The 20,218-nt window shown below is 37.4% G+C and overlaps 2 protein-coding genes across 9 annotated transcripts in view; one reads left to right on the top strand and one right to left on the bottom strand.

Moving 5' to 3' along the window:
- The window catches only part of SETD9 (SET domain containing 9), a 21,898-nt gene extending 17,258 nt beyond the window's left edge, over positions 1-4,640 (top strand). Inside the window, exon 7 of one of the 2 annotated variants that reach the window (XM_088152758.1) lies at positions 4,430-4,640. The gene's annotated coding sequence lies outside the window, so the exon portion shown is untranslated. Of the gene's footprint in view, positions 1-2,338; positions 3,851-4,429 lie in introns of those variants that run through there. The other variant, XM_088152756.1, reaches the window with a different exon arrangement.
- MIER3 (MIER family member 3) overlaps positions 1-20,218 on the bottom strand; it is a 23,616-nt gene extending 3,398 nt beyond the window's left edge. Inside the window, exons 1-11 of one of the 7 annotated variants that reach the window (XM_088152748.1) lie at positions 20,013-20,218; positions 19,126-19,150; positions 17,481-17,531; positions 15,407-15,552; positions 13,999-14,133; positions 11,765-11,885; positions 9,459-9,544; positions 8,868-8,940; positions 5,486-5,637; positions 4,637-4,718; positions 3,840-3,931 (exon numbers count right to left, since the gene is read on the bottom strand). In XM_088152748.1, the coding sequence (XP_088008874.1) occupies positions 3,840-3,931; positions 4,637-4,718; positions 5,486-5,637; positions 8,868-8,940; positions 9,459-9,544; positions 11,765-11,885; positions 13,999-14,133; positions 15,407-15,552; positions 17,481-17,531; positions 19,126-19,150; positions 20,013-20,021 (972 nt within the window). In that variant the 5' untranslated portion in view covers positions 20,022-20,218. The other 6 variants (XM_088152752.1, XM_088152750.1, XM_088152753.1 and 3 more) reach the window with 6 other exon arrangements.

Raw genomic sequence — 20,218 nt, 5'->3', positions numbered from 1 at the left:
TGTACAATACTTGGAAGGCTTTGAATTACTAGTTTGATTCCAGGTTAACAGTGTGAAACCTCTATAAGTACCATCTCAACTGTTAGCACAGAAGCAGACAATGAATTTACTAACTTAAAATGGAGGTTTTCTGTGCAAGTACTTTATGTTTGTCACTGCATGTTCCAAAACAGTTTTCATCTTCTTCCTCAGCAGGATATTTTAATGGGTAACAGTAGAAAGTACTCTCTTCTAAATATGAATTAAATCTTATTCAGGTATTCATAAATTTCATCTACTCATAATCACATTAAGTGGCAAAATCAGAAGGGAGATTGCAATCATATTCAGTTGTATAAAGCTACAGTTGTCCCCATTGATAGCACAGGATTCAGAACTACCTACAGAGTGGTTTGGGTGGTATGCGCATATGATATACAGTTTTACAGTGCAAAAATACAGATAAAATCTATCTTTAAAAAAGCTTGCCATATGATTGGAATTTTGCCCAAAGCACTTAACTCTTATAAAAGCAATGCTGGGTGTAAGAAAAATCTAAATCCTAAAATATTTATTCTATCTCTTAAAAATATATTTCTTAATGAAGCTTCATAGTTTTAAATATGGTTCATTGGAGTTCTTTATGGATTTGATTAAATCTCAGAGTTTTGGATCTTGGATAATAATGTCTTATTCAACATTTGGACCATAAGTAGCTATTAACAATGTATTGCTTTTTTTTCTTCTTTATATCATGTTATATATTGACCCTTATAATTAATAATATAGTATCCTTTATCACCTTTAGTTTTAAATTTTAAAAGTGCTTTGTGCTGTTACAAATCATTAAAGTATTAAAAGTAGAAGGCAACAGAGTATAATATGGTTTTGTATGCTGACTATTACCTTATGAAGTACTGATACAGCAGACATTTCTATTCCTAACCTAACCTAATTTAATTAAAAAAAATTAATACCTTGCCCAGTTATTTATAAACTAGATTTGATGCCATTTGAGTTCTACTAATAACCTGTTATGTTTAGGTGCTGGGGTTCAGGTGTTACCCTGGAATTATTCTAATATCTAGAAATTTATTTACAGGCTCCAGGTACAGGATCTAACAGCTAAAGTACTGCTCATGATGTCAAAGCATATCAATAAACTGGCAAAAAGGGCCCTGCTCTCACAAACTGGTGAAATCTTTTGCTCTGTCACATAGGTTTTTCTGTTCACTAAAGGACTCAAATAATTTGCATCTTGAATTCTTCTTATGCCTCAGTGAAGGATATCAGAGTTTCTGAGATATTTAAAATTATTAAATGTTACCTTGACTAACAATAGTTAAGGATATAGCACCAAATCACCACTTCCTCCTTGCTGTGGATAAGCCACAGACAACTCTGATTTTGGAAAACATCCCTCTTTCCCATTTACGGTTCATTCCAAATGAAAACTACATTGCTTCTTGCCCCATGTAATTCAATGTTTAATAAAGATGTGGAATTCAAATCAGAAGTTGCCCCTCATGGATGGACACCCCTGGACTCCAGTAGACCAAAGGCAGAAGGCCTTTTGCCCAGCAGAGGGTCCTGATAACAGAATGTGGGGTAAGATAATTCCACAGTATTCTATAGAGTGGTGACTGCCATTAAGGCCAGTCACCTACTCCATACTTAAAATACCTTGAAAGGGGGAGACCCTCAATAGGCTCTCAATGACTAAACTTGACAAGACTGGTTCAGGACTTCTATGACATCTTGAGCTCATCCCAGGGTGGCTATTTATAGCTGGGTATTATCAGTGTATTGATGATACCTCACCCTGAAAATATTGGTAAGAATGTAAGTAGTACCCTGCTGGATCAGACCCTTGACCCATCTAGTCCAGCAGTCTGTTCTTACAGTGACCAATCAACTGCATAAGGAAGCCCACTTGTTTCCCAGCAGATGGCTTTCAGAGGCAGTCCCACTGCCATCAAGGCTAATGCCATTGATCCCAATGACTTCCGTGAATTGGTGTAACCCTTTCTGGAAGCCAGCCTGGCTGGCAGCCAGCACCACAGGATGACCTCTTCCAGTGGTTTTATGTAGAAGTTAAATAACATGGGGGAGAGCATCCAAATTCACGGAACTCCACAATGGTATTCCCAAGGGCTCATGCTCTGCCCCACTATGACCTCAAGTGGAACTGCTCATTTAGGCAGGAATGGAATGACCACAGAATAGTAGTCTTAATTCCCAACCCCAGGAGGCAGTCCAGAGGGATACAATGGTCAATGGGTACTGAATGTTAACAGAGTCTAACTGGATCAAGAGGGCCACATTCCCCCAAACTAGTCCTTGACAAAGGTATTACCAGAGCAATCAATGACATTTCTGTCCCATGATCAGGCTTAATATTGACAGAAAACGATCCAGATAATCCATTTTCTCTAAGAACCTCTGTATCTGATTTGCCAAGACATTCTCAACAGGTCTCTCTAAAAAGGGAAGGATGGAAATGTAATAAAATTTATCAAACAAAGTTGGATCCAGGGAAGGCATCTCCAAAAAAGGGCACATAAGGAAGGGAGCACTATGCCTTCCTCCAGACATTGATTATTTCCAGATTTAGTTGCTCATGGCCTGCCTAACCACCCAAAGAAACTGGAAGGGGCATGAGTCAAGCCTGCAGATGGCAGAATTCAAATTACAGAGAACTCCATCCACTTTCTTGGGCTCAACTTCCGAAGAATCCCAGATTATAACACAAGATATTGCCTCACTTAGCACACTGGAATCTGTGCAACTGATGACCTCCCCAGAGTGGATACAAGTGACTTTAGCCACCAGGAAGCCCCCCAAAACTCTCCAGTAGCCTGAAGGCATTTTATCTTGCCTATCTTTCCTCAGAGAGTCCACATTACTCTGTATTAGGCCACCAAGTAGGAGTCTGTGGCTGCAGTAATCACAGAAAATAACTGACATTTCCCTGCTCTTATCACTTCCATGTGGACTTGGTGGTATCCATTTCTGGTTTTCCACTACTATTGCTGTAGGTGTCTTTTCATTCACTTATTTTCTCTTATCTTAGAAAATCAAAGAATCTCTTGGGTTCAGAGAGTTTATTAAAACAATCTCATCCAGCACTCTTGGCTGCCTCTGTATTCCAGATTGACCAAGTGCAAGACTGAACTGTCAAATTAGTATGGAAATCCACAAGGACCCTCTGTAAACCTGTGGATCCATTAGGAGCTTAAAGTAGTCCAATCTAATGGATCCACTGCTCTTGCAAAGCCCAGAGCTTCCACAATCTACAGTTGACAAGGAAGTGATATAACTACAGCAAAGGGCAATTTCATCAATAAAGTCAATGTTTTTGGAGTAGTTCTACTTATAACATTAATTTTCCAGGTCCTTTTAAAATGTTACGATTATATTTGAAGCTATATTCTATTCTTAACATTGTTGTACTTTCATTTTGTTAATTAGTTCTACACAGTAAATTTATTTTCAAAAAGTCTCAAGTGATAATTTAATGTTCGTATAAAATAGTAATATTTAGACAGAGTCTGACTCATTTACTAAATGGGCATTTCACATGCAAATGACCAATTAATGATACACTGGAAAATTATAATCTCTATAACATTTGTAAATCTCCTGTTTATTAATTTGTATCCTACTTTTTTATCCCTTTTGTTTATTCTTTTTCCTTCCCTGTTTATCATATTTCCTCTAGTCTAATAAAAAATATTTGTTTAACAAACCAAATAACTAGTTGACAAAAGTACGCTGTTTATGTTGTTTTACATATTATATCCAACTACTCAAATTTTAACAACTTTACCATTTATTGCATCATTTGTATGCCTGCTTACCTTATTTTTTTGTATAAGGTGAAAATCTTTCCCATATATCAGAAGTGCATGTTCAAAGTTTCTACATTCTTCTTCTGTCCAAGCCGTCATATCTTAAGAAGGAGAGAAATAGAGAAACTAATGAACATTTGATATTTTGACAAATCAGCAGGCGTTTGGCCCCAACGTTTGGAAAATAAAGAGAACCTCTTCAACAAAATTGCCTAGTTCACACAGCAAACTAAGCCATAACATGGTTTGCCTGGTTTTCGCTTACCATGTAGTTGGAAGCCACTATGGTTTGTACGTTTATGGCTTAGGCTGAAGTGTGAACTTAGTCAATAATAGTAAGCCACACGTGGAAATGGTATTCTATCAATTGCAGCAAAAGTCCAACAAGCCGGGAAGAAAAAAAACTAGATCTAATCGTAGATCTAACGATGAGGTCATGCATACATAATTGCATAGTTCATACAATTTCATTCTTTCAACCATTCCTGCTTGCTATCTGAATAGTGTTGCACCAATTATCAAGTAAGATTGCTGAATGTTTGTCTATAAAAACATAATGGAGTCAAGTTATAGATCAAAGCTTTAATCTTATACAACAGAATCTCCAAGAATCTAGATGTCTTCTTCAGTTATCTAATTATATGGAATTCCAGCTGTTACTGCTGTATCACTCTGATTACTTTGCTGAAATCTGTTCTGCTGCTAAAAAAAATGAACTGTACTGAATAAAATGATCATCTCAATCCACTCCTGCACTTTATGATTTAAGATTATTTAAAACATTAACCACTTGATAGAGAACTTACCCTGTGATGTCTTTCCATTTGAACAATATTTCTCAATAGCTTCCTTTAAATTGTGGTTACACTTGAAGAGTTCATAGAGTGCCTAGTAGAGATTGCAATGTTTCTTGTTTAACCAGTAAAAAGGAACATACACAAATCAGCAGCTACATTCTCATTACAGTCAAATGTTTCTATTACATTGTTACTTAGCCACTTCAAATAAAACAATGTACAGTGTTAACAGATACTAGGTTGGATCAAAATTTCTATGAATAGAAAGACTTCTTCCATCCACTAAATGCTGCTGATCCAGCAGAAAGATCCTACAGGTAGAACACTGTGGAAGAAGCTTGTCTACACTACTTTCTGTGCTGTTTTGGAGGGTCTTTCAATTCTCCAGAACAGATTGCCAGCTATCACTAAGAGAAGGTAAAATGGCAAAAGTCACCTCCTTCTGCCATCAATGAAATGAACTTCCTATGTGCATGGAGTGAAAGGGTGGGAGGGAGGGAAGCAAAGGACAAAATATTATTTAGAACATTGTGAGAGATGCCCCACTGGGAAAAGATAAACCAATGAACATTGCTTTCTTCTAATCCTTTCTCTAGCCAGAATCTCCTTGGATCTCCATTCTTTTGAAACAATAGTAGCAAAAATGAAACAAATTCTTCTATTAACAAAATAGCTTTGACTCTTTATATACATTGTATATGGGAAAAAGCAAAAAAATTAAAATGTCTTAAAAGTCATAGAATAAGATGTTATATATTAACTTAAAAAAATAGAAAAGGCAAACATTTGTCTTTTCTCATACATAAGCATAAAAAAAGTTAGAATGGCAAATTGTACAGAAATAAGATTAAAACATACTTGTTCATTGTCCCGGGTATGCATTCCATCAGGAATTCTGCCAATTATTTTTTCATTTCCAGTTCTTACAGAAGTTTCAAAAAGGTACTCTTTAACTTTGGTTTCTGAAATAATATCAGGTTGCCAAAGTAGCTGGTCCTCATTTTCATATGCTGTTAAGAAATATTGAAATATGGATGAGACCAACTCTCCAGTATGCCAGCAATCTCCAGTAATCTGGAGAGTAATATGTAAAAAGAAATACACAATTTGTAAGGATCTGCCTTAAAACTAACATTTTTATGACCTGCACTTGGGGAAGATAAAGAACCGATTGTGATTTTCCTCTGGGATATCTCTCTTCAGTGTCCTTAAGGCTACACATACTCAATTTCTTTAATATCTGTGCAGAGATATATTGTTATACTCTTGCTATTGTTATACTCTAGCTCTTTGCTATCTATATATATATGATACCACAAACTATATTGCTTTTCAAAAATATCAATTGTAGCATTTTTGAAATTTAATAAAATAACATTTTAAAAAAAGAACTATATTGGTTTTTATCTATGCAAATGTTTAAGCATCTCATTTTGTTGCAACCTGCATCTTCATATTTATCTTGCAGACTTTCTACTTGCAACTTATTATTAGATAATTATAATGAATAATAATTACCAAATTCTTTGTTGCCTGTAGAAAGTCTGCCACATAATTATCTAAAATAAGAGAGTAATGCAAACATGAAAAATTGATTATATATGAAGAAAAACAAGTTCTAATTAGTTTCCTATTCTGAAGAAAGAACAGTCAAATAAGAAGCCAAAACCCTGCTTGTATGTTTTGAAAACTCTAGCATGCATCAAACTGAATTCTATAATAACTGAAAGTATTTTTCTAAATGATCAAGTATAAAATAAAGATATCTGAAAATAATAAGTTCCATTTTCTTGCTAGAATTCTACACCTGTTTCTGATATTTTAATCTGGAATTAACAAACGCTTTATTTATGCAATTGATTCTTCCCTCTCTCAACAGTTTTTTGATATATCTGTATGTTATTTGATTTCCTAAGAAATCTGGAAGCAATTATTTTCTTACGGATGGCCACAAAAGGAAACATTAAGAAACTATTTTCCCATATCTTGGAATGATGTGGAGTTATTTGTTTCTTATTTTTAGAAATCCAAAAGAAGAAAAACATGGATTTGAGAGGTCTTCAGATATGCTGAAATTGTTATGTTATGAAGTCCAATGTATTTTTTTTTTTTCAAAAATCAAAATACTGTTAGGGTATATATTTTTGTGAGCTGTCATATTCCAGTTAAATTAATGGAACTTTTTGAATTGAATACTGAAATTAATCCATGTACCTTAATAAAGTACTAAACTTAAAATATTTTGAGCAATTGGGGAAAATATCAGTATTTATTCAGCACTGAAAATTAACATCGAAATATTTGCCTCTAAGCTTTATTTATTACAGTCAAATAAATAACCATGAAAAGTTAAGTATCTACTATTTTAGAGTAGCAGGAAAATTTTGGAAAGTGTCATAACTCTGTATTCTCAAATGTAGCACGGGTTCAGTTTTAACCAATTTCAATTAAGACAGAGGAAATAAGTTTTGAACTGAATACTTCTCATCTTCTGGCACAATTCAAAGTGCTGTCTTCAAAAAATATCACTCTAAATAATTAAATCCTACACTGAGATGATTTCAATTGTTGCTCTATTGAATCAAAGGAACTATAAAGCATCTTTCCAAATTCTGGTGCTCACTGGATGTATTTGAACTATAACTTCCATACTAGGTGAGGATGAGGATCAGGAAAGCTGTACAGGTAGTCCTTGGTTAACGACCACTCGCTGAATGACCGTTTGAAGTTATGACAGCATTGAACGAATGGTGGTTATGACTGGTCTTTGAAGTTCTGGCCATCCTAACACACCCGCAGTCATGTGACCAGAATCTGGGCAATTGGCAATTGGTTTGCACTTACGACAATTGCAGGGTCCCACAGTCATGCGACTATAATTTGTGACTTTCCCTCCCAGCTTCCCACAAGCAAAGTCACTTGCACACCTTCCCCAGCCACTCATGCAACCTCTCCAACCTGACAGCAGCCACCTCAAGCCCCACTGCACTTGTGCTGTGCCTTCCCAGCCACCCACGCACCCCCTTGCTCCCTCTCCCATGCGGCAGTAGACATTTACCTGCCTGCCGGCCTGCTTGCAAGCCGCCTGGGATCTGCAACTTCCTGCCAGCTTCCCCACTGACTTTGGTTGTTTGAAGCCAGCATGAAGTTGCGAGGAAGTGCTCATTTAATGACCTACGATCCTCGCTTAATGATGGCAACGCAGACTGCAGGGATTGCTGTTGCTAAGTGATGTAGTCACATGACATTGTACTTTGTGACCGCATTGCTTAGCAACAGAAGTTCCAGTCCCAATTACCATCGTAACTCGAGAACTACCTGTAGTCCAATGTATGTGAAAGATAGCTGTTGGGATGTGACTGAGATGCTAATATTTCATCTATCAACAGTCCAGAAAGTCTCTGATTTTAGTCATCTTCAAATACCGCCTACGTGTAACTAACAAAATGGAATTGTAATTACTACCTTTTTATTGATAAGCCTGTTCAGTCTTATACTATAAAGAAGACCTATATTCTCATTTATACTCATGTTTGCATATTTATTTAAGGTTTAAATTGTGCAGAACATGTACTCCCATTCAATCCAACACAAATATAGTTCCCCCTTTAAACTCACCAGCTAGAGGTTAAGGAGAGTATGAAATGGGACAAGTGACTGCCTAAAGATGGATGTAACAATGCATGTCTGAATAGTTTATTATCACTACAATTAAAATTCCAATTAGCAGACTTCAGATGCAACAAACTCTATTTCTACCCACATAACCCTCAAAGGATATACTTACAACTTTTATGTAATGATATCATTACACACATGATTCAAACGATATCATTGGCATTAGTTTACATCATGTGTGTAATTACATCATTATACAGATGACAAATGCAATGACATTCTTTCATGTTTAACAGATATTTGGAAGTAACAGATACCTCTCTTCTCAACAGGCCTGTTAAAATGTGGCCTCATTGTACTTCTATGCAATTTTTGAGTATGTATAGTGCTCTGTAACATACTTCATTAAACACTCAAAACCAACTCATAAATTAAGTCCAAGATAACTCAACCAAATACGCCATGCCTCGTGGCCAACCAGGTTTCTGAACTCAAATGTGTAGTATCCAAATGCACAGCACAACAGTCTCTTGATGTTTTAATTTTCTACTTTAGTTGCTAATATATTTTTAAATGATTGTTTTAAAATATAACCATTTAATTAAAAAAAAGCATTAATTACCTTTTTCATCATCACAACTTTTGCCTAAGAAAGGTGGTATTTCTGCTTGGTATTGTGAACCAATCATTATTTCCTGAAAAAATCAGAACATGTAGCATTGTCACCATACGTAAATCCATGTCTCATCAAGATGATATATATTTAGGAACCAAAAGACCAGGATTCAAATGCTGTCCTTTCCCAAGATCCAAACCCACACATATTTCCATGCTCATACTGGGATCAGGACAAACCTCTCCTTTACCATCAGGACATTCAGACAGATCTCCTACCCTTTAAGTCAGGGTTCCTCAACCTCAGCAACTTTAAGATGGGTGGACTTCAACTCCCAGAATTCCCCAGCCAGCATGAATTAGAATTCTGGGAGTTGAAGTCCACCCATCTTAAAGTTGCTAAGGTTGAGGAACCCTGCTTTAAGTTACAGCTGAAATGGGGAAGTAAAACACTTTCAAAGGCAAGTACAATTTCGGAACATTAAGACCAGCAATAAATGTAATTCTAGGACATATTCACACATTTTAATTTCAGTCTTTAAGTATGCAGAACATGTACATAAGTTTATGTATTACTATAGATAATTTTAAGAATTACCTTCCGCAAATCTTCAGATGAATTACCAGTATCTACTTCTACATCTTCACCATCAGATTCTTTATCACCATCACATGTAGTGTTTGCTTTTTACAAAAGAAAAAGAGTGTTGACTGAAAATTATTTAATAATTTTAACATAATATTGAAGTAAAACAAAGTCTCCTCAAATCAAGTTCAATTCCTGATGACTCCATATACATAGCTATGCGCTTTATATTTTATTTAGTAACTAAATTTTTATATTACCCCAATCAGATGATTCTGGATGATGGACGCACAGAAGAGGCCCAGTCTGAACCCAAAACATCTGTTTCTAACTTTAAACATTTCCAGAATGGTTTGAAAAGCACCGAAAAACATTTTTAATAAGGGTGGGAGAATTGGAAACATTTTGCACACCACTAATTCCAACATTGTAGAATTATAAATTTGATTATAAGTGACTTTCAAAAGGAAATTGCAACCCCCCACAAACCTTATACACATTTTGTCTTCAGCAAATCAATATATAAAACTCTGAAAAGGAAAAAAATAACTAACCACAAATATTCACTCTAGCTACCTACCTACCTACCTATTTATATGGCCACCCAACTTGCAGAAATGTAGCTCCAGGCAGTCCACAACAATAAAAACAAAATCACAGTATTCCAACAATAAAAAATCAACAAGACCAAAACAAATATTTGGGGCACACCAACATGTTGTCCACCTACCAGGAAGAGCTCATCTAACATCCTGGCCCTAACATCTTGCCTAAATAATATCTTATTTAGCAATCTTATGTTTCTAAATTGCATTTACTTAATAGATTTCATGACACTTTCTAAGATTTGTTTCTTTGCAGGTACAATTGCTCATTTTTGCTGAAGTCTGGATGGGTAGAACCACATGAGATGAAGGGGGTGATATCTGGCAATGTGATCTGGGATTGTGGAACCCAAGTAAGTGGATAGGCTGCCCCACCTGCAGACTGCACCCATGCCCCTCTTAGTTCCTTTGTGTGACTAAGCAAGATAAGTATGCCTGGATTGGAAAGTGATTAATGTTCCCAGAGGGAGGCTGTGATGCTGCCTGCCCTTGAGGAACATATTAATTAGCTGTACAGGTATCCCCAGGTTAAGAATGCCCAAGTTACAGATGACCCATAGTTAAGAAAGGAGCCTACTGTAGCAAAATTTGAGTTAAATACACGATTCGAGTTAAATACACAATGATTCGAGTTAAATACACAATGGCTCGAGTTGATTACATAATACTACTTATACCGTATTATACAACAATACTGTTGTGGCTTACATATAAATTTGACTTAAGGACAGACCTTGGGAACGGAACTCATTCTTAAACTGGGGACTACCTGTATTAGACAAATTCTGCCCTGTCTCCAATCTTCCTTTCTTAGGGAAGGATGCTGAGAACATGGTATGGACTCAGTTACAGAGGATCCTAAAGAAAGCTAATTATCTAGATTCTTTAAACAGGATTCAGGCTCATTCAGAGGATGGAAATAGCATTTATTGCTTTGCTGGATGACCTCCATTGAGACATGGATAGGGGGAAATGCAAACCTATTAGCTGCATTCAATATTGTCAACCATGGTATCCTTTCAGTTTCTGAGATTTGGAGGCACAATTTTAGAGTAATTCTACTCCTGAGCAGGTAATTCTAGTCAGTAGTCATGAGACAAGAGCAACTGAGCCTGTAGTTACTCAGTGTGGAATATTAGAGCTCAATCCTCTCCCCCATGTTGTTTAACATCTATATGAAAACACTGGAACAGATCGTCTATTGGTTTGAGGTGAGGTATCATCGGCATGCTGATAATACTCAAATTATACACTGCCATTCCAGGCCATGCCAGAGATGCTCTGGATGTTTTGAACAAGTGCCTGGAGGCTCTAAGGGACTGGATTTGGAGAAAAAAGCTCAGATGAAACCAGAGGAAAGTTGAGTTGCTATTCACTTGTAAATAGCATGGTTTTCTTGTCACAGATCTACTGATTGCCATAGATGGAATCATACTCCTCTGAAGGAAGAGTTCTGTCCTTTTGCATAGCTTCACCCTGGCACCATGTTAGAACCATACCAATTAAATTCTTAACTTTATTTTTACAACCATATCACTTAGTACAACAAAATGGATTAGAAATAAACTAAAATCTATTCTTGGAAGGCACTACTATGCTTAAATTTGAAAATGCACCAAGTCTAGCAGAATGTGTTCTTCAGACCAAGACAGATGACTAACAGTCTCACAGTTTCAATACACTTAATTAGTGGTATTGATTATATATCCTTACATCTTAAAGGTCGAGGAAAAAAATCTGTTGTTTCATGTGAAGTAACTGAGGGTGTCAAATCGTCAGCAGAAGACTGTGTTTCTTCATCATCTCCTGACAAAAGGTCTTTGGCTATTTCCTCCTATAATCAAAAGAATCAAGCATTAGTATCATTCATGTCTGGAAGAATTAACTAATAAAGCTGAGTTCTGATTCAACAGGAATCCAGAGCCGGGTGGGGGGGACCAATTCAGGGTGATTTTTCACCTCAAGTTGTCATACTGAAAATTAACGAAGGTGGAACAGAAGGGCCTAACTTGCCTTGTCCCTAATTCAAAATCCTCCAATAAACTCTGTCTCTGAGCCCAGCATGTGAATGAGAAGGCAGCAAAATGCATGGAAAACAGAAAAAAAATATTTTTGATACTAACATTTGATGCTTGCTAGTGTGCTAAAACAACTGGATGGGGAGAGATGGATTGGATTCACTGACTAATGTGTCTGTTCTCCTATCACTGGATCACTACAATCAGATTACATTGGGTTTTTCAATCTGGGTGAAGAAAACAACCTAAAAGAGAATCTTAGTTCAAGTATTTGCTTATTTCTTTCTTCTGTCTAGCTTTAGAAACTACAGGAATTGTTATGGTTGTTCTTATTTATCTGATTGGCTTAAGGACTATACTATTTTATATGAAAAATATGAGTGAATTAATCTTTTTTTTTCCCCCCACAATTTACCCAACAATCAGCTCCAAGCCATTCATGAGCCAATTTTTGTCACCTCTTTTCCTTTGAGCAAAATCTACTTTCCAGTAAAATGTCATACAACCACTTCGCTACAGAGTCCTTTTCACTGCAAATGTTATTACTTTCCGTCTCAGAACAAAACAAAACAAAACAAAAACTATGGGTACTTTTTTTATAAAGTCAGAATGTAAAGCTTAGTTTGAAGACCTTTGCACTAATCTGCAATACATTTGTTATTCTTCATCTCTTTATAGCTATCTAGCTTTCCTGTGAATTTCATCCTGTTCTAGTGGTACTTTTAAAAAGCTACTTTAAAGGAATTGTTCAAAAACCTCTGCATTAATTTCTATGAAATACATGCTTCCATCATGTAGAATGTTTTCATTTCCCTGCAAGTTTTATTTCTCTCTCTCTCTCTCTCTCTCTCTCTCTCTCTCTCTCTCTCTCTATATATATATATATATATATAATATATGGATAGATAGATAGATAGATAGATAGATAGATAGATAGATAGATAGATAGAGTCTGAATGAGCTTATATACATATATACACTTGTGTTAGCTAATGGGCAGTTGGAACTCCAGTTTCCCAAACAATAATAACTGAGAACAAGCTGGACAAACTACTCTAAAAACAAATTATCCTGTGATTTAGGCTGAGGATTTAGCTGTAAAAAAGGTCAGATAGTCCTTGCACAGCTCCAGTAATTATCCTTTAGATATTTCTTATATGAAAGCTTGCAGAAAAAGGCAGTCTTCTCTCTAGAATCTCATTTGTTACTTTAGTGAGACTTAATTTGAGACATCCTTAAGAAAGAACTGGAGAAAACTGAAATAGATTACAGTAGCTTTACCTTCAATCCTTATATAAAACATTTGTACTGTGTATATGTGAAACCTCATATTCTCTCTCTAGCAATTCAAACACAATAGCTGGGTTCATCCATAGCTCTAATCCATAATGGGGAATCTTTTGGTTTTCATTTATTACCTCAATGAATGTGGTTTGTAAACCATGACTTAGGGGCTTAGTATGATATAGAAACCCTGTTAATTTGTACACAATGTTTTTCTTGCTTTACAAAAAAAAAAAAAAACTTATACGAAACAGTACTTGAGGTAGGAGTCATACTGCACCTTACTGTATTTCACAGAAGTAATATCTTACTGTGTACTGATAAACTAATTTTAAAAACTCTTCAATACTACAGACATGTTCTCTTTTCATTCTGAATTCTGCTATTCTACTTAAAGTTATGCTTGCTCACATTTCCATCCCACTGCTTTTGTGGAAACTGCTTACAAGTTAAATATGCCTAGAACTGCAACCTACTGCCTACTAAAATTTAAGGAAAAATCAATGTCAGATTGCAATAAATATTTGAGATTCACAGTCAGTTAATGAAAGAATTTAATGTCTAAATGGAATGGGATCATGATAATCATAGAACCTAGGAATCTTCTGCATGTTAGTGCAACAGATAAAGCAGTTTGCAACTTACTTTATCCAAAGTCATGTCTGGGAGTTCATCTGCAAGTTCACTTGGGGAACTATCTGCGCTGGAACTTGCTATAACAGGAATTGTAGGTTCATAGCCATAGAATGCCAGTAAGTCTTCTAATGGCATACTTCCTTCCTGAGTTTTTTTTTTAAATAAAGAGAAAATAAATTACCATTTGTAGAAGACCATATGGTTTTGCACATGTATTGAGGAACAAAATAGTCTAAATAATTAAAGAGAAATGATGCTATGAGTAAAGATATATATTAATACTTATTCATTGTTTATTGAAACTGATAATCCCCTTAACAATTTGAACTGTTAGTTTATAATCTAGTCTGCAAGTTTAAAATTGAAATATAAAGCAAGCATTCTCTTAACAAAGAAAACAATGAACACAGTGCCACAAAGCAACCAACGTTTCATTACATGCAAATGATATATATTATAATAATCACATTTGTCTTTGGAATTAATACAGGTAGTCCTTGCTTAACAACCACAACTGGGACCAGAATCTTGATCGTTGAGCGCTCAACGACCACAACTGAGCATTCCTAGTTATGGTCATTAAGCAATCTGTCAGATCATTAAGCAGACAGAGTGAAAGAGCTGCCTGCTGAAGGATTTCAGTTCCGCATGGAGCTGAAATCCTCCCGACATGCAGCTGTTTGAGAGTTAAAGGGCTGCCTGCTGGATGGTTTCAGCTCCGTGCAGGGCTGAAATCATCCCAACAGGCAGCCCTTTCGCTTTCAAATATTTCTGCAGCCCGCCAAAGGGTTTCCCCTCCCTCCATGCACGGAGGGAAAATCCTTTGGCGGGCTGAAGGAATGGAGCTCAAATCCTGAAGATTTCAGTTCTGTTCCTGCAGCCTGCAGAAGGATTTCAGCTCCCCTCTGTCCCCTCCACTTGCAACCTTCCCTGCCGGTTTCCCCATTGACTTTCTGGGGAAGCTGGCAGAGAAGACTGCAAATGGCGATCACATGATCGCGGGGTGCTTGGCAACTGGTAGTAAATGCAAGCTGGTTGCCAAGTGCCCAAAATGTGGTCACATGAGTGGGGGGGCGATATTTCATGACAGCCAGAACTGCTTTACAGGCCATAAAGCAACCTTTCCGAGGCCGTCATAACTTTGAACAGTGGTTAAACAACTGGTCGTAAGTCGAGGACTACCTGTACTTCATTCCAGAAAGCAATTGTACTAACATAGCTTACCCTCATTTATACTGTAATGTAAATAAGCTTTCCAGTTGTTCTTTAAATAGCTGTTCCCAGAAATTATTTATTGGTCTGATTTATATCACTGTAGCAGTATGAACAGTTTCCTCAAAACTTCTAAAATGCACCATTCTTAAACAATATTTAAGAACAAATCTCTAGATGCATTCTCTCTGAAAAAAAGTCTTACCTTTTCTAAGTCTTCAATCTCAGAACTGAAATTTTTGCCTTCATCCATCATTTCCTCCTCTTCAAGAGTTCTTTCATCATCATAATCATGTACCAACATTTCAGCTGTAGGATCAAAGTCATGATCCTCAGAAGACAAAGAGCCAACTAAAAAAGACAACGTGAATCTCTTTAGCAAATGGTACCAATATCTTAAATGTTATATTACCAAAATTCAAGATTAAATGCTCCAAATAAGCATGTATCAACCATGGCATGAATTTTAAGCACAGCTGTATATTCTGCAGAGTAAATCAAAAAGGATATTAGATTAATGCTTCTTATTCTAAAACAATTCTATTGGAGTAGTGAAGGGACTTCCCTGGAGCAGAAGTTCAGCTTACATAACAGAATGACTTTATTACAGCCTTTATCGAAAGTACTAAAATTGAAATAACCATTAAAATTGAAAAAACCATATTTGCACTTATACTAGCATAAGCTACACCAATCCTAACTCCATTGTAGCTATACAATGTAGCTATGAAATTTTCCTAGCTACTGGATTTTGATTCCATGAACTATTGAATATGTTCAAACCAGTATAAATACATAGTTTATATGTGGAAGCTCAAAAGAACCTGGATCAGGAAAATAGCATTATCTTCTAAATGTTAAAAAATAGCCAACTTATCTGAAGAGATATTCAAATTCTAAAGCTAATAAATTTTGGAAGGAGAGCTAAAGCTACCTAAAAAAGATAGAACTGGTTTTCACAACTCACTGTGTTTATAGAACTAGCCCAATACAAAACACTACCTTTTTAGACCCTGAAGCACTAGGAATTCTGGAAGATTTTGCTCCAATGGCTTGAGGCCACCCTTTTGGGTGTTGTTTTAACATTGTTGTTTTGCAGGTTTTAGGGAAACATATTTTGATGATGAATGGCCATTTTTAAATCATGCATATAAGCAAGTGGGTGGGTTTGACAAAGACAAGCAAAGAAGGATCTGGTTTATACTTGGATGGGAGACCACCAAGAAAGCTCAAGGCTGTAAGCTAGACAGGAAGGTTAAAAAATTGTCAGGTAAGAAGGCAATGGCTACCCAATTCCATCCTGTTGCCAAGAGTGTGGCATGGATGGGCCCTTGTAACCACTAGGAGTCAAGCTTGGTTTTTGATAAGCTGGAAGTAAACAGAATTCCTTCAAATTGTACATTTCCGATTAAATGCAAAGTACCTGCATTGGGACATAAAAGATATCTCAAGTAATCTCCAATTTACCTGCAACTATTGAAATTAACCATGTCTAAACAAGCTATAATTTTCAATAATGTACACAAAATATAAAACAGCTTATTTTTTTAAAGAACTTTCCTTCTTTGAAAATGACTATGTATGGCGCTAAAAAGAGTCTTGTTTATTCAAATTAACAAAAATGTGTTCAGTCATGATAGAAATATTTAGAACAAGTATGTGACATTTAATAATCAAATTTCAAGAGTTTAAAATGTGTAGGACAGATTCTAGCCAAATTTAAGCATTATAAAGTGCCTTTAGTCTTGGCGGAAAACATATAAAATTGATACAATCAATAATGCTTAATTTTGGTTGATTTTGCTCATTATTTTTTTTAAATTAAACTAATCTAAGAATGAAGATTAATCTTAAAAGAAGTTTATACTTCTTTTGTAACTGTAAGATAGAAATTCTTAAATAACTATATATTCGGATCATGATTATAAAGCTAATACAATCCTATGCATGTCCTTATCAGAGTAAGCCATAATGATTTTAATGGAGCTTACTCCCAAGAAAGTATACAGAATATTACAGTTGTACAAGTGAATCTTAAAGAGAGGGGAGTGAACTGGGGTATCACGTGCCACTTCCTCATCCTGCTAGATGGATGATAGCAAGGCCACCCTCAGGCAGATGTAGCAGATTGGTCTGATCTATGGGCCGTTTGGGGAAATAAAAATGCTTTGGATTCAGGGAATCCAAGATTGATTTATACAAATGGCCAACATGTCTATGGAACACAGCAGCAGATCTATCACATTGTTTTCTGTAGGCATACCAAGGGCTGTGCTTACTGTCGTGAGCCATCTTGGGGACCTTATCAGTCCAATCAGGTGGATTTACTTCTGAAAAACATGGTGATCAAGTTAAAAAAACTGGAATTTTCAACTCATTTCCCATAAAGAAAGTCCTACTGAACTTTAGTGAACTTATTTCCAAGTAAACACACTTAGTATCATGCTTAGCAAGTGGAGGGAATCTTACCCATCCAAACTTGCTCCAGGCATCAGATTTCTAGTGTAGCACTGCATTGTAATTACATTAATGTTTTTAACATTTCTTCTGAAAAATGTATTTGAAGTACTTTTGAAATTGTTTTATATTTATATATTACATCACTAAAGATGTATATTTAAAGAAGAATACCTTAACTGATAGCATAGTCCTACCCTTGTCTACTCAGAATTCATCCTGAATTCAAAGGGGCTTATTCCAAGATTACACCCAAAAAACTAATTCAAATTAATTAACATTTCAAAATATAATGTACTTTTTATCAAGTAGATCAAAGACATGTTATAAGGTTGTTCATACATTTATATGTTGTATGTAAAATATCTGATCTGAACATTTTTAATTTTGATTTTATTATAAGACAAATGCATTATGCTTTAATTTCATTGACAAAAGTAATTCTGCTTCTATTTCCACTCATGAAATTACATTTCTATTTAGTTCATTAATATTCCATAAAGAAAGCAACCAAGATTGTTGTTGAAAGCTAAAGAAGCATTAAGATTAAGGATACATGCTTCACAATGCAATGGGACTTTGTATAGAATATGTATAGGAATACACACAGCCTACTCTAGCCATGGACGGTTGGGTCCCAATTAATGTCAATGAAACTTACTCCCAAATATGTTTACATTTGCTTTTATTTTCCTTTGAAGGAACAGCATCCACCAGCAGAGCATCCCACTATCCCTGCAACCCTGTTCCCCAAATCTACTCCAAAGAGTTGACAGAACTTCTGGAAGAGGTTTGGGGAGGTATTTGGGGTTGAAGGATAAAGAAAAGATGGCAAAGTTCCACTGAGTGAACAGAAAGTTGCTAATGCAAATGAGGATCTCATTCCCTACTTCATTATTTTTATTTGTATAAATAAAAGAGTGCATTGTTATAGGGCCTACAGGCCACATTAACAACCTTATAGTAACTCCAATTTGCTACTGAAAAGCATGGTAATCAAGACTGCAATTTTAATTCACATTTCATAAATACAAAGTAATGCAAATGGATTACTTCCAAGTAAGCATACTTCGTATCATGCTTAGTAAAGAAGCAAAGGGTCTGCAGATTGCTGAAGCAGCAGACAATTTTATTCAACAATGTTTTAAATTGAACCCTCTTGCATATTCAAGAAATATTATTTAGAAAATCAAACATCCAGAACAATTTGAAACTGACCACAAGAGTTTCTACAGGGGAGAATGTCTCTGCAAAGAGCTTCATACTTTCAATAAGAACCAAGCAAGTGATTTTAGGATAAAAAACTGAGCATAAACAACAGATGATGAAGGAGGAAGTAATCATTGTAACATATTAAAGAGAACACATAAAACATCTTTGATAGATGTGCCTGTACCCTGGCCCTTAACCGTACCCAAAAGCTTCCCACTGCCGGAATCACAGAAGAAGGAACTGAACAGGACAAACCTGGGCTCGAACTCCCAAAGGAAGCCTGGAACAAGCAATGGGAGAGGGGGGAAAAAAACCAGGTTACAAACAGGCTGGCCAGAGAGACTTGGAAAAAGAGGACTTATAAAAGGAACCTGTTAAAGAACCCCTCCTAATTATTCAATCTGTCTTTCTCTTACACACACACACTTCCCACCTTTTTTCCCTTTCTTCCCTCTAACTTCTTTCTTCCCTCTTCTTCGGCTCTCAGCATCCCTCCATCGCCTTCCCCACCCCACCCCCCCCATCGCTGCTCCGGTCCCTCTTCTCGCCTCGCCTTCCCTCCGCACTCCGCGCCCCGAGTTGCCTCTCTCCCTCCAACCTTCGCCTTCTTCGGCTCCTCCGCCCCGTCCCCGACGCGAGACCCGGGCCTTGACACCAGTCCCATCCCGGCCGGGCCCGCCCGAGAGGTGACAGGGGCAGCTTAAGAAGGAGCGACCAAAAGATCCGGACTGCCCGTCGGAGAATCTCACCGCTCCGCCGCCTCCTTCGCCTCCCTCCACATCTCAGCCCAGCCAGCCCGTCTCCATCCCAATTCCGACCCCCGCGGAACCGGAGAAAGGAGACCGCTCCGCTCCCGGCCCCGGGACTGTGGGTGGAGACCGGCAGAGCGCTCAGCAGACAGCTAGAGGCAGACGGACCGACGGACGGACGGAGGCAGCCGCGGCCTAGTCGCGCAGGCTACGCTTCCCCGCTGCAAGTGGCTCGAGGGGACCCCAGCCGCCCTCCGTGGCCCGCTTACTGGGGCTCCGACCATCGGGAGGGAATTATGGGGGTGCCGGGGCGGCCGAGAGGGGCCGCCCCACAGCAGAACTCGACCAGGAGCCGGCCGGACCCTAGCGCCCCTACCCGCTTTCCCCGCTCACCTCCGCCATATTGGGAGCGCTCGGGCTGAGCAGCAGCGATGCGCCAAATGCCCGGATGGGGCCGCTAAGCCAATGGCAGCCCGGCCGGGACTGGGGCTACAGCCGGGGTGGGGAAGGAGCGGGGAAGAAAGCGGCCTCCTCGCCTGGCCGGGCGGCCGGCTGAGGTGGGGAAGGGGAAGGGGAAGGGGATGAGGGCGCCGCTGCCC

This window comes from Python bivittatus, unplaced genomic scaffold (genome assembly GCF_059951505.1).
Source record: "Python bivittatus isolate LINGU-HERP-01145 unplaced genomic scaffold, Pbiv_v1 ctg000570_np1212, whole genome shotgun sequence".
Classification (NCBI taxonomy): domain Eukaryota; kingdom Metazoa; phylum Chordata; class Lepidosauria; order Squamata; family Pythonidae; genus Python; species Python bivittatus.
Note: the sequence above shows the minus strand (reverse complement) of the source record. Positions and strands in the feature narration are given on the sequence as shown.